Source organism: Cricetulus griseus, chromosome 2 (genome assembly GCF_003668045.3).
Source record: "Cricetulus griseus strain 17A/GY chromosome 2, alternate assembly CriGri-PICRH-1.0, whole genome shotgun sequence".
Classification (NCBI taxonomy): Eukaryota; Metazoa; Chordata; class Mammalia; order Rodentia; family Cricetidae; genus Cricetulus; species Cricetulus griseus.
The window spans coordinates 379,088,065-379,108,656 of record NC_048595.1 but is presented as its reverse complement, the minus strand read 5'-3'; the positions used below and the strand labels follow the sequence as shown (position 1 = coordinate 379,108,656).

The window sequence follows — 20,592 nt, the reverse complement described above, 5'->3', positions numbered from 1 at the left end:
CAATACTGGGTCATCGTCACAACCATGGAAGTCGGGCTTCTTGGAGTAGACATTTTCAACCTTGGGCTCTGGGACCTCCATCCTTCTAGACCCAGGACAGGGTTTCTGGGAAGGAAAGTTCATTATCTCCTTAACGGGGTAATTATTCCTCCAGTCTCTGTAGCTTAATTTTAGGGGAGTCAGGCTTCCAGAGGTGTGGTCCTTTGGACAAATAATTGATAGGCCTAGCTGGAGTAACACACTTTCTTTTTTTTTTCTTTCAGTCCCTTTGATAGGTGCTCTGCGGAGTGAACAGAAAAACTGGCAGGGAATGGGGGCAAGGTAGTGCTGCTTACATCCCACTTAGTAATTCATCAGTCATCTTCTGGCAGCTGAATCTTTCTGGGATCGAAACGGTTGGACTCCATGATTGGGAGGCCACTGGCTTCTCGGTGTTTCACGAGCATCTCAGCTTCCTGGCGGGCCCACTTGACCATCCCGTAGTCAGGGATATAAGCCATAAAGGTGGTGCCGAAGACCAGGACGATGGAAAAGCCAAAGAAGAAGACGACTTGCATATTCCAGAAGTCTATCACAGGGTCATCGTCATAACCATGGAAGTTGGAGTTCTTCAGGTAGACGTTTTCGTCCTTGGGGTCTGGGTCCTCCATCCAGCCCTCGGTCGGTTCTCTCTGCTCCTTTCGCTTCACAGAGGACCGGGCAATCACAGCTCTAGAGGAGCTCGATTTCCAGCGAAGGTGGTTAGTCTGGAGTCCTCTAATCGCCGAAAGACTGCGGGCGCACAAACTTAACCGCCAGGCCGCCATGACAGCTGCAGAAGTGGGGGTGGGGTGTGAGGGCACCGCGGAGGCGATAACGGAAGGAAGGATGCCCTGTCTACGGCCAGAGGCCGAGTCCATTCCTTGCGGGGGGGGGGGGGGAGATGGGAAACGGATATGATGGAGAACAGCTTTTCCTAATTGATATCAACAGCACTGACATCCTCCAAGATTGTGGTAGCAGTTCTAACTGCACATTAAACGACACACCTTCTAACGCTCTGACAGTCAACGATTGTCATAACAGTGACTGAAAAGGAACTGTGAAAGATGGCTAGGGTAGAGTGCTTGGCTGGCGTTTGCAAGGCTCTCCCTGGGATCAGTCTCCATCACCTGAGGCAGTACCCAAATTCCCAGCAAACCTCCACACTACTCCCCTTTATCATTCTCTACTTCAACCTCATTCCTTCTTCTTCTTTTTTTTTTTTTTTAGATTTATTTATTATGTATACAGTGTTCTGTCTGCATGTTGCCTGCACACCAGAAGAGGCACCAGATCTCATTACAAATGGCTGTGAGCCACCATGTGGTTGCTGGGAATTGAACTCAGGACCTCTAGAAGAACATCCAGTGCTCTTAACCTCTGAGCCATCTCTCCAGCCCCCACCTCATTTCTCATGTACATCTATAAACTCCTAGATTTTGGAGTTTACCTCTGACTTCTCTCATCGTAATCAAGACTGAGTTTCCCTCCCTGCTCAGTTAATGTCTGGTCTTATTGGTTCCACAGTTACCAGAGGGAAACACACTCAGTTTGGGGACCAAAAAAAAAAAAAAGTAATGTGGGGGACAACACACACACACACACTCACACACACACACACACACACACACACACACACACACACACACTTATAATGAACACTAGAGACCCAGAGTTCTGAAAGCAACATAATTTATTTAACAATCCTGCAGGGTCATGTACATGGAAGTTTCTGTCTGCCTAGTCCAGCAGCCATATAGTCCCAAATAAACACACAGAGGCTTATATTAATTATAAACTGTTTGGCCTATGGCTCAGGCTTCTTGCTGGCTAGCTCTGTCTTAATTATTAATCCATTTCTATTAATCTATATATCTCCAAGTGGTCTTAGCTTACCAGTGTGTTGCTGGGATCTCTTCCTTGGCAGCTACATAATGTCTCTCTCCCAACTCACTCCTTGTGTTACTCTTCCCAGCCTTCTCCTAGTCTGGTAGCCCTGCCCTATATTCCTGCCTGGCTACATTGGCCAAAAGTAGCTTTATTCATCAGCCAGTTAGAGAAACATATATTCACAGCATACAGAAGGACCTCCCTCATCAGAGTCAGGCACCAGCTCAGACAAAATGGTGTGCATGCCAATTAGGCTCCAAACAATTGTTTTTATAGTCCTAACCACTAATCTATGTCTTGCCCCCATTGACTGGGGACTTGGAGTGGTACAGTCTTCCACATTGTATGGTAAAATCCCTACCCTAAGTTTTCCCATTTTATTTGTTAAGGTTATACTTAGGTTTGGTTCTGAATTTCAAGGGCACAGGCCCTTATACAATATACATTCTGGAGCTCAAGAGTCCTTTCTCCCTCCAAGACTTGTGGGCTCAGTCACATAACAGAATGTCTATAACTTCCTACCCCAAGATAAATTAAAAGTGCCTAGGCAAGCACTTTTTCACTAATTGCAGCAGGGGACCACTGCCTCATGCCTGATTGTGGTCTGGTAACTTAAGTCCACTGGAGACAATTTTAAATGGAAATGGACCACTTATACATTCTTTCAGGATCCCAGCACCTATGTATGAGTTAGGCATGCATCTGCAACCCCAGGACTAGTAGACAGGGACATATGTATCCTGGGAGCTCTGGAACCTGCCAGTCTAGTTGGAATGAAGAATTCCAGGTTTATCAAGAAGGGATGCTATCTTAAAAGCTAAGGTGAAGGGGTTGTAAAGTTGGCTTGGTGGTTGAGAGAACTTGTTGCTCTTGCAGAGGGCCTGGGTTCCATTCCTAGCACCCACAAGGTAACTCACAACAGTCTGATCCAGGGGATTCAATGCCCTCTTCTGTAGCACCAAGCCCACACGTGGTGCACAGACATACATACAGGTAAAATACTCATACTTGTAAAATAAAATAAATATGAAATTTAAATAAAATAAGGTGGAGGAGACTATAGTGAGATAGCCATTATCAATTTCTGGTCTATATGTGTGCATACACATGCATACAACACCCAGAGAATTATAACAAAGTTCAATGAGATCATTATAAGCCCATGATAATGGCAGTATCATTCTCAGTGGTAGAAGAAGGCACCACAAGTGTCCATTGACTAATGAGTGGATAAAAACACTGACTGCACAATGGGCAGTGGTGGCACACTTTAATCACACCTTTAATCACAGCACTTGAGAGGCAGAGGCAGGCAGATCTCTGTGAGTTTGAAGCCAACCTGGTCTACAGAGTGAGTTCCAGGACAGGTAGTAGGTTGTAGTTCCAAAACTACAGAGAAACCCTGTCTTGAAAAACAAAACAAAACAAAAAGATGTATATGATGTATATTTTACAAAATCAAGCCCAGCAAGAGGTTAATAACATAACAATTATAACAAACTACAATAAAAGTTATTTGAATGTGGAATCCTTCTCTCAGGCACACAGTACTACATGCAGTGCCACGAGATGATGCAAGGCCTAAAGATGAGCTAGACTGAGGGGAAGAGAAAGGGCATTGTGACTCAGTATTAGGACATCATCGCCTTGCCTTCCTCTTAAACACAAAGATTGCAATATAGCAGACACAGATCTGAGAACACAGACCCCTACAACATCCCCAAAACATGAATATATAGAACAAAGACACCTTTTATGTGCCCAATATGAGTGAGACAAGGAAAGAATATAATAGGTTTAGTAAGACTCCAAATGGTACCCTATTCAAAATTTGTGAGCTGATTACTTCTGGAATTTGCTAGGTAATGTTTTTGGACTATGGTTATCTACTGTAACTGAAACCAGAGAAAGACAGTGAATTCTGGGTGAGCACTGCTCATCCGTTCAGCTTTAAAGAGCTAGTGTGATGCCTGCTGACCACGAAAGAGCCTAGATGACTTGTCAGTCACAGACAGACAGTGAATGGCTGCACTCTGTCAAATCCCAGAAACAGAAGGCAGACTGATGGGTGCTAGAGCTGGGCAGAGGAAAGAATGGGGAGCTACTGTCCTGGGGTGCAGAGCTTCTGTTTTAGCATGAAGTGATCTGAGGAGGGATTGTGGTGGTGGCTGCACACTGGGAATGACTTGATATCCCTGAGCTGTACTCTGCAAATGGAGAGGATGAGCTGTGGTGTGGACCACGCTGGCTGAGCATGCATAAGGCCTTGGGATCAATTCCCAACACCATGAGAAATAACATGGTAGGGCTGGTAAACATTAGTGATGACTAACCAAAATAAAACCAGAAAGACACAAAATGTTTCCATTTACCTTGCATGCCAAGGAGCATGGTCAGGGCATTAGAGTGACCTCAGCTTGAGGAGCTCTGTCCTGCACATTCCAGGATAAGTGCTTGAGTCCCATCAGCCTGTGGGGAGACGTTGCCTGAGCCCCCGGAAAATGCTGATAGTAGTGTCTCTGCACAGCTGGGGCTGAGGGCCATGTGGTGCCATTTATACCAGCAACAGGGTTTGGGAATGTAGCCTCAGATTGCCTGAATCTGACTTGGAGGGTGTGGAGACTGAAGTCGGCCATGCCGGTGCTCCCCAAACGGTGCTCATGACTATGTGACCCACCAAATCCCTGAGCAGTGAGGCTTGGTGAGCTTCCCTGTGAGCAATGTCCTCCTCTATCTGAGTCATACTTGGTGGCTGGAAGACTTCTGTCTGGACAGATATCTGACAGCTTTGTGTGTGTGATGACCCAGGCTCTGCCCATCTCCACTAACTGTAGCTGCTCTTCCTCTGTACCTTCCCTCTGTGACTAGCCTGAGCTGTGAGGACAGCAGCCTTTCTACTTTTGTGAGCCTTTTTAGCATCTCAGGGCACCTCGGGGTCTTGGGGTGTCCTGCGCGATCGTCTCGCCAGCAAGAACGACACAGGACACTCCGATCCTTCTGCAGTAAAGCTTTAATGCATCTTGAGAGAGAGAGCATAAGCTTACAGGGCGGAGACCCCGAACTCCCAAAAACCCATCCCTTATAAAGGCTGGCAACCGCCGCCTCGGACGTGTTACCCCCTGACTCGCTGCAGCTCATCGGACCATATGATGCCACGGAAGAGGCAGAGACCAAGGGATGGAAAGTTACCCAGTGCCTGCGCACTAACTTGTTTACATTCGGTGACTGCCGGATGCAGGCGCCATCTTGTAATGGAGAATGCAGGGAAGGCTCCCCACATTGGGACCACTGCCACTGGCTGTCACTCAGACAGGAGCAGAGCTGGCTCTTAGCAAAAATACATTTACATGTCATCTGAGACTCATGGAGTCTTGACATCTACTTGCAGTTTGTCACAAACCTGGTCACCATGGATAGGTCTTTATAGGTGACATAGTGTCAGCTGTCACTCCTAAATACCAGCACAATTCTTTCTCCCTCCTTCCTTTTGTTTTTAATGATACAAGCTCTCACTATGTAGTCCAGGTTGACTTGCTATACAGGGCTGGGTAGCCTCAGACTTGTAATCCTGTTTCCTCAGGCTCCCGTGTGTGGAAATAACAGGCCTGTGCCAATGCTAGGCTCAGCACAACCTTTTCTCTCAGCATTAGCTGTCTCCTGGGAAGGGATGAGACCAGTGGTAAAGGTTGGCTGGAGACTGTTGTCTGAGGACCCAGCAGATATAGGGACTGAGGATGGAGCAGGAAACAGTGGCAGCCACAAGACTAGTTTATTGTGCAGGGTTCAGTCCTAGCAACAGAGCAGGACTGGAATTAGTGTCCCTGCTGGCGCAGTACAGCACAGAGCTGGTAGGGGGAGGGGGCAACGGGCATTGCAAAGACCCCATGGTCACTGGGCTTCGGCTGTCCATCAGGCACCGAGAAGCTAAAGCGCTGCAGGAGGCAGGTGAAGAAGAGGAAGAGCTCCATGCGGGCCAGGGGCTCCCCCAGGCATGCTCTGCGGCCTGTGGGTAGGAGAGGGGCTCAGTCAGTCTGGGGCCTGGTTGATGCTCCACTCCCCAAGGCACCCTGGGAAGAGACATGGAGCCAGGCACCCCACAGTACCTGCTGAGAATGGCATGAAGGCCTCATGCTTCACAAAGCGGCCCTGGGCATCAAGGAAGTGTTCAGGATGGAAGAGGAGGGGTTTCTCCCAGACAGTCTCATCCTTCAGCACTGAGGACAGGTTGGGGATGAGGATCGTCCCCTGGCAGGAGGCACATGTGTGAACATGGACTGGGATAGGGCTGCCAATACCCTGGTTACCATGACCACATGTACATGTCTTCCTGCACACACTAGGTTCTGTCATTCAACCTCAGCCCTAGAGCCTCCCAGCCCCTTCCCTAAGGCCATGGTAGCCCTGTAAGGAGTCTCCCATGGGTGCCCAACCAGACCTGTTTCTGTGTGCAGTGCTTTCTAAAATCCCCTGTGGTCATTGTCATTGGCCATTTCTCTTTCCTGAGTATGCTCAGTGGCTGCAGGGTACCTGCATCAGGCTGGTCCTGTCAGCATGTTAGAAATCCAGGGTGTGCTGGTCTTGATCTTTCCTGCCTTTGTGTGCTAGTGTCATGATGTAAGAGTAGGAGGGCCCATGCCTACCTTGGGGATGAGGAATCCTTGTACTTCAATGTCACGGGATGTCATGTGTGGAAAACCCAATGGGGCAATATCCCCAAAGCGCTGCACCTCATGAATAACAGCATTGGTGTAGGGCATGCGGGCCTGGTCTGCCATCTCTGGATGCCGCACCTGCCCTATGACATCATCAATCTCCTGTTGGACGTGGCCTGTAAGAACAGCATCCTCTCAGTGAAGGGGCCAAAGGGGGCTCCTACCTCTGTGTTAGAGGCTGGGATCATGTGACTCATGCAGTCTGTGTCAAACCAGTGCTGGGAGTCACGAGTGACTCGAGTAAGATCAGAGAGTATGCCTCTGTCTTTCTGTCTTTCCCCACTCCCAACCCCAGCCAGGCTCACTCTGCACATCCGGGTGCAGGATCATGAGGAGCAGGGCCCAGGACAGTGTGGTTGAAGAGGTCACCATCCCCGCCATGAACAGGTCAGCCACCACCATGAGCAGGTTCCCATCATTGAAGCTGCTCTCAGGATTCCCTTTGGCCTGGGACAGACAAAAAAAGGTAGGCACCGGGGAGAAAGAGAGAAAACCCCACAATACCCTCCAACTGTAGCTTAGGTGCTGGGTCACTGAATGGTACTCAGGCCCTACTAGCCTGGCCTCAGAACCCACAGGACACTTTAACCAATGCCCCTGACCCCATCTCTTGTGGCTGTCCCTCACTTTTTCCACCTCATCCAGGAAGGCATCAGTCAGGTCTCGGGGTGGCTGGGCAGGATCCCAAGTCATCTTGTGCTCAGCCAACAGCTTCTTCAACATGGCAGAAAACACCTTCTGGTGTGGGAAGACCTTATCAGCCAGCCCTGGGATGTGCAGGAGCACCGGAAACATGTTCAAAACCTGTCGCACCCACAGAGCAAGTCTCAGTACTTCCTCTTCTTAAAATTAGTCATTACTCATTATTGTGTATGGGGCTCATGAGCCATGGTGTGTGTAAGCCAGTAATAGGACAATGTGTACAGTGCACTGTCTCTACCCTACATGGGTTTTAGGCATCAAACTCAGGTTCCCAGGCTTGCTTGGCAAGCTCCTTACCCACTAACCACTTGGCTGGCACTTGAGTGCCTCCTCCACTCACTGTCCACCTGGATCAGTTTCAGATCACAGCTTCCTTCACAAGGGACCCAGAGTTCATCCATACCCATCACCTGCTCCTCTCAATTCCACCCTTTAGACTCTTGCAGCCGGGGTGAACAGAAGGAAGATTCTACCCTGGAAGTCACAGGCTTGTGTGTCTTCCATGTAAACAGAGGGCACAGGTTCCCTCTCTTTCTAGAAACCCTGATTTTGATTTACTTCTCCCCTCCTGTTGTTGGAGGTTTGTCAAGCTCCAGGCCTTTCCTCCTGCAGCTGACTCCAAAAGGCCTCTCTCATGGCCTTGGCACACAGCTTCCTCTGGGAGGATGGACAGCATAGAAGTGGCTCTGCGAGTTGCCTTGAGCCTCCTACCTCAGGAATGAAGCCAGAAAGTTCTTCCAAAAGTTCTTCTGCTATTTTCAAAATTTCAGTGAGGTAAGGGTCTTCATACTCAAAGCGACGGGCAAAAATGAGGGACGCGATCACATTGCACATAGCTTTGTCCAGCATGGTGCTGGGATTAAAAGGACGCCCTGGGAGTGGAGACACAAGATAGTCATTGTATTGCTCATGTCTCCCTGTGCCCATCTGCATCCCTCACCCATCACCCACCAGCCTGGTCGGCGAAGGCATCACAGAGGTGGCCAGCCTCGTCTGTCACCCACTGCTCCAGTGATTTCTTGCCCAGGCCCAAGTTGCGCAGGGTGGACACAGAGAATCTTCGCTGCTCTCTCCACTCAGGCCCGTAAGGTGCAAGGACCACACCTGTAGACACATCTGCGTGTGACCAATGGCACCTGGCTGTGCTGTCCTCTGCTCTCAGCACTCAGCAACTTTTGTTATATTGTTGGCTACATTCATCACCCCTCCATTAGGCCCTGTCCTCCCTCTAGTTGCTGCCCACAGGCCTATCCGTGACACCACTTTTGCCCACCCCAGTCCCCTGCTGCAGTCCTTTGCCTCTGGATTTAGGCCCAAAGCCCAGGAATTCATAGATTGGCATTCGAGGACGGTCAGCAGTGTCTTCGCCACAGTTTACCAGCACCTCACGCACGGCCTTCAGTCCATTGACCACGATGACTGGCTTGTAGGCCATCTGCAGGCTGAACACATCACCAAAGCGACACTGAAGCTAAAGTGGAGGGACAGAGCAATTATAGAGTTGAGGTCCCCAGCCAATGCTAGAACCAGACTCACCAGTGATACAAGTCTCAATGTATTGTTCATGCATGTGTGAGTACATGCATGTGAGTGTGTATGCGTTGCTTGTACATTATTAAAGCACATTTGTGTGTATTATTCATGCATGCACTCATGCATTTATGTGTTGTTCATGCATGCACCCATGCGCAAGTGTGTGTGTGTGTGTGTGTGTGTGTGTGTGTGTGTGTGTGTGTTACTGACCTCAGGACTTCACATATCCTGGGCAAATGCTCTATCACTGAGCTCCATCCCCAGTCTGAGATCTGGTGCTTTATGGCTGGGGTGTCTCATTTTCTACATTCAGCAAAGGATTCATAACAGATAAGAGATCACCCAGCTGTAATCTTGGGAGAGCCAGGAAACTGCCACCAGGCCCCTTTGCATCCCACCGTACCTAAGGAGTTTCTGGTTCCCTGAGGTCAGCAGTGAGGTTGAGACCACTCATCATCCATAGCACCTCTCTCCTCTCCGTTCCTTGACCACCATGCTGCACTAGACCCTGTTCCCTCTCTCTCATCCCTGACACTTCATTTACTGAGGGGACCATAAGGGATTGGGGCATCTCTGACTTCTGCCCTATCCAACTAATCCCAAGCCTGCTGTTACATCCTGCCCCGTCTCCTGGCCATTGTGTTCCCATGTCTTGGTCCTTGGAACGTTGAGTGTCCTCAGGCCCACAGTGCCCTCCCTCAGGAAGCCCAGCCACCTCAGCCCTTCCTCTTGAATGTCTGTTGCTTCTGCACCACAAAGTGCTGGTAGGAGCACCACACCTCTGCTGCCCCCACCATCATTTTCCTTTACCTTGTACAAGCTGTATGGCATATTCTTGAGGTCCACTTGCAGCAGGTTGCCCAGTAGAGGCAATGGCATGGGGCCAGGTGGGTATCGGGCAGTCCAGCGCTGGCGCCGATACATCAGATCCACCAGTAATATGAAGATGACTGTGAGCACGGCCACAGACCACAGACCATCTCCAGTCAGCAGCCCCATAGCTGCCCCGATGCTTCTCTGTCTTCTTTGGGAAAACCTCACCGCCTTCACTCAAGTGAGATATGTAGGCAGTGTCCTCATACCAGACCTGGGGTTATGATGGGCAGCCATGAAGAAAATGAAAGGTGAATCCAGACACTTCTAACAAATGGCTCCTCTCTTTTTCTTTCTTTCTTTCTTCCTTTCTTTTTATTGGTTTTTTTTTTTGTCTGTTTGTTTGTTTGTTTTTGAGACAGGGTTTCTCTGTGTAGCTTTTGGAGCCTATCCTGGCACTCGCTCTGGAGACCAGGCTGGCCTTGAACTCACAGAGATCCGCCTGCCTCTGCCTCCCGAGTGCTGGGATTAAAGGCGTGCGCCACCAACGCCTGGCTTCCTCTCTTTTTCTTAACCCTTATGCTCAGGCCTACATCAAATGCATTTAATGTGTCTTATCCACTGAGATGGCTCAATGGGTAAAGGCACCTGTGCCAAACCTACTGGCCTGAGTTCAACTTATGGGATCTACAATGGTGGAGAAAGAGAAGCGGCTCTCGTAAACTGCCCTCTGACCTCCACACATGTGCTGTTTCACGCATGTGCCCACACACAAACACATAAAGTAAACAAAAATATAACTAAGAATAACAGCTGAGAAGTGGTGGCGCACGCGGTCCTTACCTCCCAAGTGCTAGATTACAGGAGAGCCAGTGTACCAGGTTCTTCTGAAGATTTCTTCAAATTCAAGATCTACAAGGGCAATCAATCCCTTTGCCCTACAAACCTTGGGAACCACAAGGAGCCGAGCACTGAACCCCGCCCTCGCCCCCCATTCCCACCCCGTAGGGCGTGCCCTGAAAGCACCAGCAACCAGCTAAAGTCCAATCCTGGCCGACACCGCCTTCCGGTTCCACCCTTTTCCCGCCGGTTCCTGTCTCCGTCGGCACAGAGAGCTCTGACTCCGCCTGTTACCACGCCTCTCCATCCTAGGTGCCAGTAGCGTCTGTTTTCGGCGACGCAGGCCCCGCTCCCTTGAGGGAGGACCGCTGGCCACTGCTCCTCCCCAGTCCGTGCATCTGGCCCCGCCCCGGCCCCGCCCGACCTCTGTCGCACGCGACCCCGGCTGCAGCAGCGGTCACAGCACTTGGCGCGCAGAGAGAGTTGCAGCCATGGCTGTCGCTGTGGAGGGCACCCGCAGGAAAGAGCGCATCCTCTGCCTGTTTGACGTGGACGGGACCCTCACGCCAGCTCGCCAGGTAAGGGCTCCGAGGTTTGGCAGCTCCCACCGAGTGTCACGCTGATATCCGTGATCCAGCGTGGAGCGGGCAGCAACGTGATCGCGGACACCCACGCGACCCGGTGTGGAGTGTGGAACGCGTTGGTCCCGGCCCCTGTCACCGAGGAGATGGGACCCAGGCTCTCCGGGCCTTCCAAGCCACAGCGCTCCGCGGGTGAGCGCCCGCGTTCTTCCCGAGAGCGCTGAGACTGGATCCTGCCCTGGGAGGAACGACTATGGGCGGGAGGCCAGGTGTCCCGGGCCCAAGGCTTCCACAGGCCCAGGCTAGCCTCTGGGATGCTCCCACCCTGTTTCAGCCCTGGGATGCACAACTAGCCAGTCCTCAAGCTAGCATAAGAACGCGGTGTCCAGGCAGATCTCGGTGCGCTTCCAAGCCCACGGTCGCCCTCTAGTGAAGGCAAGAGCCTTCACCCTGGCGTCCACAAGCCTAAGCCTGGGTTCAGTTTCTTAAGCCTCTTAAGGGTTTTACCTTCCACCTCAGGTCAGAGGGAGAGAGCTGCTTTTCTAATGAGTTTTGTTTTTTGTTAGTCGTGTCGTTTTGGCTCCACGCATGTGGAGTGAGAGGCTCCAGGGCTAGTCTGGTTACAAGAGGGTCACTGAGTGTATTTTCTTTCTATCTGCATTTTATGGTTCAGCCTCCCCCCTTTGTCTCATTCTGGGTCGTGCCTGTACACTTTCCCTTTTGGGGACAATGGGGATGACCTGAAAATTCGTCCCGAACAGAAGCTGGTGGGGACCCAAGTCTTAGCCTCCAGATGATAGCCTCCATCTCTAGAAGGGATCAGCCACCTTTCTTTCCAGCACGGATGGATCAGGAATAAAGATGTCCGGATCAGAGAGAGGGTGGTCCCACCTAGGCATGCCTCTCCTGACCCTACGCCATACTGACTTGAAGGCCTGGACAAAAACTCCCTGCCAATTTGTTTACTGCTAGGCCGTTAATTTTTAATTACACATGTGTTCACAAGTGCATTACTTTTTTTTTTTTTTGGTTTTTCGAGGCAGGGTTTCTCTGTGTAGCTTTGGAGGCTGGCCTGGCACTCGCTCTGGAGACCTGGCTAGCCTCGAACTCACAGAGATCTGCCTGCCTCTGCCTCCCGAGTGCTGGGATTAAAGGCATGGGCCACCAATGCCCACAAGTGCTTTACTTTTGTAAAGAATGCAAACGTTAAAGGCTAAAGACCACTTTGATCTCACCAGTATCCCAGGGCCAGCCCCTCCTCCCCAAGGTAATATTGTGTATGTGTTATGGCTTCCCTTGGTGCTTTTATCTGGATCTCTGCCCATAGGAAATATTAGATGTGAAGCTGTGTTCCTGCTTGTGGCTTTCTACAACTTGCTTGACAGTCAACAACATGTTTTAGGGCCTTGCCTTGTTGGAAGCACAGATCTGACCTTATCCGTACTCTTTGGGGGGGGGGCTTTTTTTTTTTTAAGATTTATTTATTTATTTATTTACTATGTGTACAGTGTTCTGTCTGCATGTTGCCTGCAGGCCAGAGGAGGGCACCAGATCTCATTACAGATGGTTGTGAGCCACCATGTGGTTGCTGGGAATTGAACTATTGAACTCAGAACCTTTGGAAGAACAAGCAGTGCTCTTAACCACTGAGCCATCTCTCCAGCCCCCTTATCCGCACTCTTGCCTAGTGACATTTCTGAGGAAGCATGTGTCTTTGTCTGGCTGATAAGCATGGGAGTTGCTTGCGGTTTTCACTATTATAAACCACACCCTATGGAAGTGGTGGATGTGCCTTAGGCAAGAGAAGTTGAAATACTGTTTAACCTTGACCGGGTATGGACAACTTTTTAAGTTTCAGTGGATCTTGCCAAATTGCCCTCCAAAACAGTTGTACCATCTTACACGTTCATGGACAGCACTTTCAAATTCCTGTTCCCATCTAACATTGCCTCTAGTAGTGGTCTTTGATATCTGAATATATGGAAGTTTGAATTCTGACTGGCTTGTTCAGGTTTCCTTAGTGGAGAATCTTGATACACTTTGAATAAATTGTTTCATTTAATGATAACTGTGATCCCCTCCCTTTAAGTGGCTCCTACTGTGGTAGACAGGTTTTAAAAGGGTAAGTGAGGCAAAAAAAGGTCTTAGTTACCTGAGCCAGAGCTTAGCAGGAAGAATTTCTGAGGTCTCTGCCTTGTGCAAGTGAAGAATCTTTTATTTGAAAGGTTTGCAAGCACAAATGTTTGTGATTTTGGATACTTTTTCAGATTCTGAGCATATACACAATGAGTTGTCATGGCAATGGAACCCACACGTGAACACAAAATTCATTTGTGTTTATATGAAACTGATAAACAAACTAAAGACAACTTTTTTTTTTTTTTTTTTTGGTTTTTCGAGACAGGGTTTCTCTGTAGCTTTGGAGGCTGTCCTGGAACTCGCTCTTGTAGTCCAGGCTGGTCTCAAACTCACAGAGGTCCGTCTGCTTCTGCCTCGGGAGTGCCACCACCGCCCGGCCTAAAGACAACTTCTAATGTTAGCTTTCAAAATTCTTGCCACAAGGCAGTGGTGGCCCCTCCTTTAATCCCAGCACTCAGGAGGCAGAGACAGGTGGATCTCTGTGAATTCAGGGTCAGCCTGGTCTACTGATAGAGTTCCAGGATCAGCTCCAAAGTTCCAAAAAAATGTATTCTTTTAGGCCAGGCCATGGTAATGCACGAGGTCCTCCTTGGGATTGAACTCAGGTTATTAGGTATCAAGGCAGGTTCTTCCACCTACCAAGCCCACTCACTGGACCTTATATGTGTTTTGTTTACATAGTTTTCTTTTCAATCCCAAAACCACATGCATTTTAGGCAAGTGCTCTGCCATGAGAATGCAGTCCTACACCATTCTGAGCAATGTTTTTAGTCTATTTCTGTTTTGATTGCAACACTTCACTTGAGGTCACCAGTGGAATTCCACTTTGGGCATTATGTTAGTGCTCAAGCAGCTTTGCATTTTACATTTCTGGCTTAGATTCAGGAGGAAAGTGGTTCCCTAATCCTGAGCACTAGGAGCCAGGTAGAGGTCCTGACATTTTTGTTTTAAGACAAGGTTTCTCCCTGGCTGTGATGGCACACACCTTTAGTCCCAGCGCTCGGGATGCAGAGACAGGTGGATCTCTGAGTTTGAAACCAGCCTGGTCTACAAGAGCTAGTTCCAGATCAGCCTCCAAGCCACAGAGGAACCCTTCCTCGAAACTCCGCCCCCCACCCCCCGTTTAAAAAAAAAAAAAAAAGACAGGGTTTCTCTGTGTAGCCTGGCTGTCCTGGAACTCTCTAAAGACCAGGCTGGCCTTGAACTCAGAGATCTGCCTGCCTCTGCCTCCCGAGTGTTGGGATTAAAGGTGTGTGCCACCACCGCCCAGGATAACCAGAGTCTTTTGTCCTCCACAGAAAATTGACCCTGAGGTGTCAGCCTTCCTGCAGAAGCTTCGAAGTAGGGTGCAGATTGGCGTAGTGGGTGGCTCTGACTACTCAAAGATCGCTGAGCAGCTGGGTGATGGGGATGAAGGTAGGCATGGGTGACATCTTTTCCAGGTGGGGCTGGGGTGGGGCTGAAGGAGGGTGGAGCTGGGAAATTCCTGGGTGCTTTTCCTGTTCTGTGAGGCAGAAGAGATAGAGAAGGAGTAGATGGCGGCCTCCATCCTGCACAGACATTTAGTGAGCACCTGTCATTGGCTACTGTGCTAGATCCTGGAGAGTCTGCTAGAAGCAGAACAGCAGCTCTCTGCCCTTAGGCGGTGCACATTCTCATTGCTCCCTGCTGGGTCTTGGTTTCCATTTGTTTATTTATAGCTTCTTCTGGTGCCTCTCGCCTTTAATCCCAGCACTCTGGAGGCAGAGGCAGGTGGATCTCTGAGTTCAAGGCCAGCCCGGTCTCCACAGCGAGTTCCAGGACAGCCAAAGCTGTTACATAAAGAAACCCTGTCTTGAAAAAACAAAAAAAGAAAAGCCCCCCCCAAATCTTTTCCCCTTATCCCTTTACCTTCTCCCCTCATTTATTCACTAGCAAGTCCAAACTCTCTATGCCATCTGTCTACGCCCCCCTTCTCCCACACCCCATAGCCCCACTGATTGTTACCACCCAGATACCACAGGGCATCTGAGCCATGTTCCCTGGCACTCCCTGACTCCCAACTGCTCCTTGTAGCACTCAGAGCTGGAAACTGCTGTGCCACCCTGTGGACAACAGAGAGGGAGACAGAAAGGAGAATGGAGTCTTCATGGGGGAGGCCTGTGGGGTATGGGAAGGCTGCAGGAACAAGTTGGAAATGGCACCCTCTTTTGGGCATTCCTGGGAAGTCTTCAGAGGAGGGGGAGCTGGATATTGGAGGATGAGTAGAGGGGACACCAAGGGTGGTTCCAAGCAGAAGGCCCTACCTCAGCAATGGCCTAGAGGAGTAACTGGCTGGTGTAGAAGAAAGCAAAGGTTCAGAAGGCCAGGCAGCCAGAAAAGCCGGTTTAGGGTAGAAAAGTGGTTGCAGACTGCCAAGCCAAACAGCCCGGGCTTCGTCTCCAGGGTTTGCTCTGGGGTGACAGTGAGCCCTTGTCTCATGCTCTTTCTTTCTCTCCGGCCTCTCCATGGGTCTCAAGTCATTGAGAAATTTGATTATGTGTTTGCCGAGAATGGGACAGTGCAGTACAAGCATGGACGGCTACTCTCCAAGCAGGTTAGTGTCCCCAGGCCTCAGCTGGGGCACCCCACTTTTCCAAGCTGGGTTCCTTCTGTCTTGTGTGTGCCATAGTTCAAGCCTTGTGTTCCTTACACAGACAATCCAGAACCACCTGGGGGAAGAGCTCCTGCAGGACTTGATCAACTTCTGTCTTAGTTACATGGCTCTGCTCAGATTGCCCAAGAAGCGGTGAGGCCCCCCACTAAGCTGGGCTTATGGGTGGAGGGTGGGAGAGCTTCACATGGAACCCCTGCATTTTTTATTTTCTGAATTGGGATCAGAATCCGGAAACTTGCCCATGCCAGGCAAGTGTTTTACCAATTATCTATACCCCCAGGTCCAGAACCCTAACTTATGCATGTGTAGTTTCTTCTACCCTGTGAAGTCTAAGGAGACTGATTCTAGATAGGACAGGATTTGAATTCAAAGCTGTTCTCTCCTCCTCACGGCTTCTTGCTCTCTCACCACTTTTCTTCATCACCCCCAGTGGAACCTTCATTGAGTTCCGGAATGGCATGCTGAACATCTCTCCCATCGGCCGCAGCTGCACCCTGGAGGAGAGGATCGAGTTCTCTGAACTGGACAAGGTGCCATTTGCTGAGCAGCTATAGGCCCTGTCACTCAGCACTCCGAGCTTTGCTTTCTCATCAGTAAAATGGGTTTTTGAGGAGGAGTCTTGAGTTCAGACTTGGGCATCTGCTGTGTCATTTCTGCAGGCACATAGCCTCTTTCTGTCACTACTGGGCTCCTTTCCTGGTAATCTGTGCCACCGGCCCCTAGTGACCCACTCTATGGCCACATTGATACCCACACCAGAACCAACAACTCTAGGGGTTCCCATCTGCTTGTCCTCACACACAGGCTAACTTGTCTCCTCCAGTTTACCCAAGTCCCCTTTCTTTGTCCTCTGTCTCTTCTGCTTTCCGGTGTGCCTTTGAGAACTAGAACACATCAGCCTACATCTCCCCAGTGACGAGTCTTCTGTGGCTCTCCAGTGCTGTGCTGAGCTGCGTCTCAGGCTCCTCACAGCCCTGAGGCCTCTATCTGCCCTCCTCCAGCTCACTCTTCCAGCCTGTCTGCAATGTCATGTTTGCACTTGCACCCAGAACTTCCAAGTTCTCTTAAATGGCCAGATTTTGTTTCTTTTTGCTGGTATTCACCCAGGTTGGCCTTGAACTTGTGAGCTCCCTTAGCTTCTCGAATGCTCTCAGCTTATGCACGGCCTCCCTAAACATTACCACGCATTTTGCTTGCTGCCTCCCTGATGATCACCCCTTTCAGGGGTGACGTGAGTTCATCCATCCACGCTCTCACTCTGACTCAGCAGCTGCTCTTCCCTTGCTCCCTCCCCGCTGCAGCTCCCCATGACTTCTGCTCATTTCTAGAGATGCCGTTTCCCGCCTCAGCTCTGGGCCTCCTGCCAGACGCACACTATCCAGACCAGGCCACCCTCTCCCCTTGCTACTCCTACCATATCCAGCCTCGAGTCCCTTACATGTCCTGCACAGAATCTCCTGGTTCTGGGGGTGGATCCCAGGGCCTCATACATGCTAGGCAAGCGCCCTCCCTACCACGGATCCACAACATCCCCACCCCAAGAAACATTTTCTTTTTGAAACAGTGAAGCCTGGCCTCCAACCTGAGGCTTCCTGTTGGCCTGCCATGAAATGCTTTTGAATGGATGAACAGGCGTTTTATTCCCATGGTATCGCTGTGGAAACCAAGGCTCAGAGTAGTGACTTTCATCCCGGGTCACTTAAGGAGTTGGTCACAGAGTATAGTTTTGATAAGGCTGACTGGTCCTGGGTGTTTCCGAGAGTGGGTAGGTCTTGACGGTGCAACTCCCACAGTGTACAGAGGCCTACAGGGGGCAGTGGACACAGGAATAAGGGACTTTTCCTGTTGGAATAGTTAGGATGATCATGGCCCCTTCCCATGTTCCTCGGGGAGTCCCAGCTCTATTTACCAAGTAAGATTGGAAAGGCAGCTTTACTGACCGGATGGGGATGGCGAACAGGTAATTAACTTGGCCTGGACCAGTAGGGGAGGCTGCGATATGGCTGGCATCCCAGCCCTCTCCCTCATCTCTGGTTCTTTTTCCCCTCCTCTAGGATTGGGATGTGTGGATGTTTCTGAGAACTGTGTTCCTGTACAAAGTCCAAATGGCACAGGCCTGCCTAAACCTCCTGCAGACTCCAGGGAGGGGTGGCAAGGCGCCTTCTTTAGATAAGGACCCTGTCCTCAGGAGCTTAGCTAGGGTCATGAAGCTGGGCACATTAGGGCTGGGCTTGGTATATGAAGCTGTCAGATGACCAGCCATCAGCTAACGGAGGGAAGTGCAGCCCCCAGCCCTGGGCTGTGAGTGAGTGTGAGCACCCACAGTGCTATCTCTTGGCCACACTACCTGCTGGGAAGGTAAAGTCAAGGCCAGCAGGGAGCTCACATCTCTCAGCCTTTTTGCTTGAGGGAGAAGCAGCCGGTGGCCACTGATTACTCCTCTATCATTTAGTTCTGGAAATGGGCTTGGAGAGGTCAGGTAACTTGCCTAGGGCCACAAAGCTAACCAGCATAGCCACCAGGCCTAGAACCCAGTCAGCCTGTAGATCTCAGGGTGGGTCCTGCCTGACCTGACAAGACGCTCTACTCCCATGCCCTCCCCCTTCTTATGCCTCTATACTCCTATTAATGGGTGTCACCGATTTCTGGGTCTAAGCCCCAGCACTGACAACAAGGCAAGGTGACCTTCCACTTCCCCATCTGTAAAGTGGGGGCCGTATTCGCCCAGAAGACCAGGGAGCTGGTGAGGTATGGTTCCAGGTGCGGTATACAGATGGGCCCTCTGAGCCAATATGCACCCTTCTTCCCTGCACAGAAGGAGAAGATCCGGGAGAAGTTTGTGGAAGCCCTGAAGACAGAGTTTGCTGGCAAGGGGCTAAGGTTCTCGCGAGGTATGTCTTTCCTGCGGTGGGCTCAGGCACAGCAACAGACACTATCCAATTTTGCCCTTAGGCAAAATTCACTTCCTTCAATGACCACCTGATGTCCAGTGGTCCCCACCCTTCCCGCACCTAGTTCAACTGGCTTGAATATCAGTCAAGGGCTCTGCAGATCTTTCCAAAGCTGATTCTATTCAACCTCTGGCTCTGGCTGCTCCCCTGAGATGCCTGGGGCATATGGTAATCCCAGCTGCCATCTCGGCTTGTTCCCCAGTAGCCAGAGGGGAGAAAAGGTGCCTCGGTCACTTAGAATCTATAGTTGTGTCACTCTGTTGCTCAGAGCTGTCACCTTGGGTCTCACTGGCCATGCTGGCTGAGTGAGCGCATCTTTGCTCCTGCCTGTTGCCTGCCTGGATGAGACCCTGCAGATCTTGAGTCTGCCCTTGATGGCTCTCAGCGTTGTTGAATGAACTAAGTGCTTTAGAGCCAGGCATGCTGCCACAGGTCTGAAACCCCAGCACTTGAGAGGTAGAACAGGAAGATGGGGAATTCAAGGCCATCCTTGGCTACATAGTACAAAGCCAAACTGGGTACATGAGACTGTCTCAAAAATAAAGCATGTTTTGCCCAAGTTAGCCTTGTGAGCTTCCCTGACAAGCTGCCAGCCCTGTCTGTCCCTCCCAGGATTTTGTCGTAACTCCCCACATCCACAGGAGGCATGATAAGCTTCGATGTCTTCCCGGAAGGCTGGGATAAGCGCTACTGCCTCGACAGTCTCGATGAGGACAGCTTCGACATCATCCACTTCTTTGGCAATGAGACCAGTCCTGTAAGTGTGACCCTACCCAGTTCCCCTCAACCCAAAGCACCTGAGCTCAAGGCCAGGACACAGGGCAATAGAACAAAGACCTCTCAGAGCATCCCAGAAGACTCTCACTGTTCCTACTCTGCAGTTCAGAAGACTAAGACCCAAGAAGGACTAGATGCTTGTTCCAAGTCAGGGCAGGTCTGAGAAGCCAGGAGAGTGGGATTCCTGGCAGGTCTGAGGAGGGGCAAGTCTGCAGGAGCCAGTTTGGGAAGGGTAGCTCTTGGGCCTCAATCCTGGGCACCTCCTGTCCTGTAGGCATCACCTAAGATCATCTCTTCTCTGTCTGTCCTTCCTCTGAATGCAGGGTGGGAATGACTTTGAGATCTATGCGGACCCCCGGACTGTCGGCCATAGTGTGGTCTCCCCTCAGGATACTGTACAACGATGCCGAGAACTTTTTTTCCCAGAGACAGCCCATGAGGCATGACGGTGACCACAGCTAAGCATTGGGACCTTCAAAGAGCTCTGGCTAGGCCTGAAGAGAGAACCATGGAGTGCCAAGGTTCCCATTCCTCTGGACCAGCATGTAGCATCATGTGGGGCACCACGAGGCCCACTCACACAGGACAAGGGTCTGTGGCAACTGTCCCAAGCCAGGTGGCTCCCCATAAATAAGACTTATTCCTGCACTCCACTGATGGCCCCTGGCTTCTGATGCTGCTGGTTTCTGTAACAGAATAGGTTTCACCCAGCTGGGAGATAGTGGTGCATGCCTTTAATCCCAGTACTAGGGAGGCAGAGACGGGTGGATCTGAGTTTGAGGCCAGCCTGGTCTACAAAGCTACACAGAGAAACCCTGTCCTGAAAAACAAACAAACAAAAAAAATAGGTTTCACCCCAGAGGGAGGCATGTGAGTTATGCTATGGACCGTGCTGGCCACAACTGACAAGGGAGGAGTGACAGGGAAGGGGCACCTTCCTGTCACAGATTAAAGGACTGTCACAGATTAAAGTTCCCAAGACAAGGTGTTAGATGTGT

General features: G+C 50.5%; 4 protein-coding genes across 5 annotated transcripts in view; 2 read left to right on the top strand and 2 right to left on the bottom strand.

The window, feature by feature from the left end:
* The window catches only part of Desi1 (desumoylating isopeptidase 1), a 33,645-nt gene extending 33,212 nt beyond the window's left edge, over positions 1-433 (top strand). The window contains exon 6 of the mRNA XM_027404106.2: positions 264-433. Within this exon, the coding sequence (XP_027259907.1) occupies positions 264-291 (28 nt within the window). The 3' untranslated portion in view covers positions 292-433. The remainder of the gene's footprint in view (positions 1-263) is intronic.
* LOC100770782 (NADH dehydrogenase [ubiquinone] 1 beta subcomplex subunit 11, mitochondrial-like) lies at positions 354-831 on the bottom strand. Its single transcript, XM_035440785.1, has one exon. The coding sequence runs from the start codon at positions 804-806 to the stop codon at positions 354-356; it is 453 nt and encodes a 150-aa protein (XP_035296676.1). The 5' UTR covers positions 807-831.
* A 4,827-nt stretch (positions 832-5,658) lies between these two features.
* LOC100771066 (cytochrome P450 2D10) lies at positions 5,659-10,671 on the bottom strand. 2 transcript variants are annotated; one of them, XM_027404097.2, is made up of 10 exons: positions 10,515-10,671; positions 9,669-9,945; positions 8,625-8,796; positions 8,277-8,429; positions 8,037-8,197; positions 7,251-7,427; positions 6,929-7,070; positions 6,552-6,739; positions 6,015-6,156; positions 5,659-5,914 (listed from the first exon to the last, which is right to left on the bottom strand). In XM_027404097.2, the coding sequence occupies exons 2-10, from the start codon at positions 9,855-9,857 to the stop codon at positions 5,724-5,726; spliced, it is 1,515 nt and encodes a 504-aa protein (XP_027259898.1). In that variant the 5' UTR covers positions 9,858-9,945; positions 10,515-10,671; the 3' UTR covers positions 5,659-5,723. The 2 variants fall into 2 exon arrangements, with proteins under 2 accessions (XP_027259898.1, XP_027259899.1); XM_027404098.2 differs by lacking the exon at positions 10,515-10,671 and adding an exon at positions 9,069-9,161 and having other exon boundaries at positions 9,669-9,803.
* A 252-nt stretch (positions 10,672-10,923) lies between these two features.
* Pmm1 (phosphomannomutase 1) lies at positions 10,924-20,585 on the top strand. The gene is made up of 8 exons (XM_027404101.2): positions 10,924-11,089; positions 14,530-14,647; positions 15,730-15,806; positions 15,907-15,998; positions 16,297-16,396; positions 18,682-18,757; positions 19,459-19,574; positions 19,918-20,585. Exons 1-8 carry the CDS (start codon positions 11,003-11,005, stop codon positions 20,038-20,040), a joined length of 789 nt encoding a protein of 262 aa, XP_027259902.1. The 5' UTR covers positions 10,924-11,002; the 3' UTR covers positions 20,041-20,585.
* Positions 20,586-20,592: the final 7 nt, after the last annotated feature.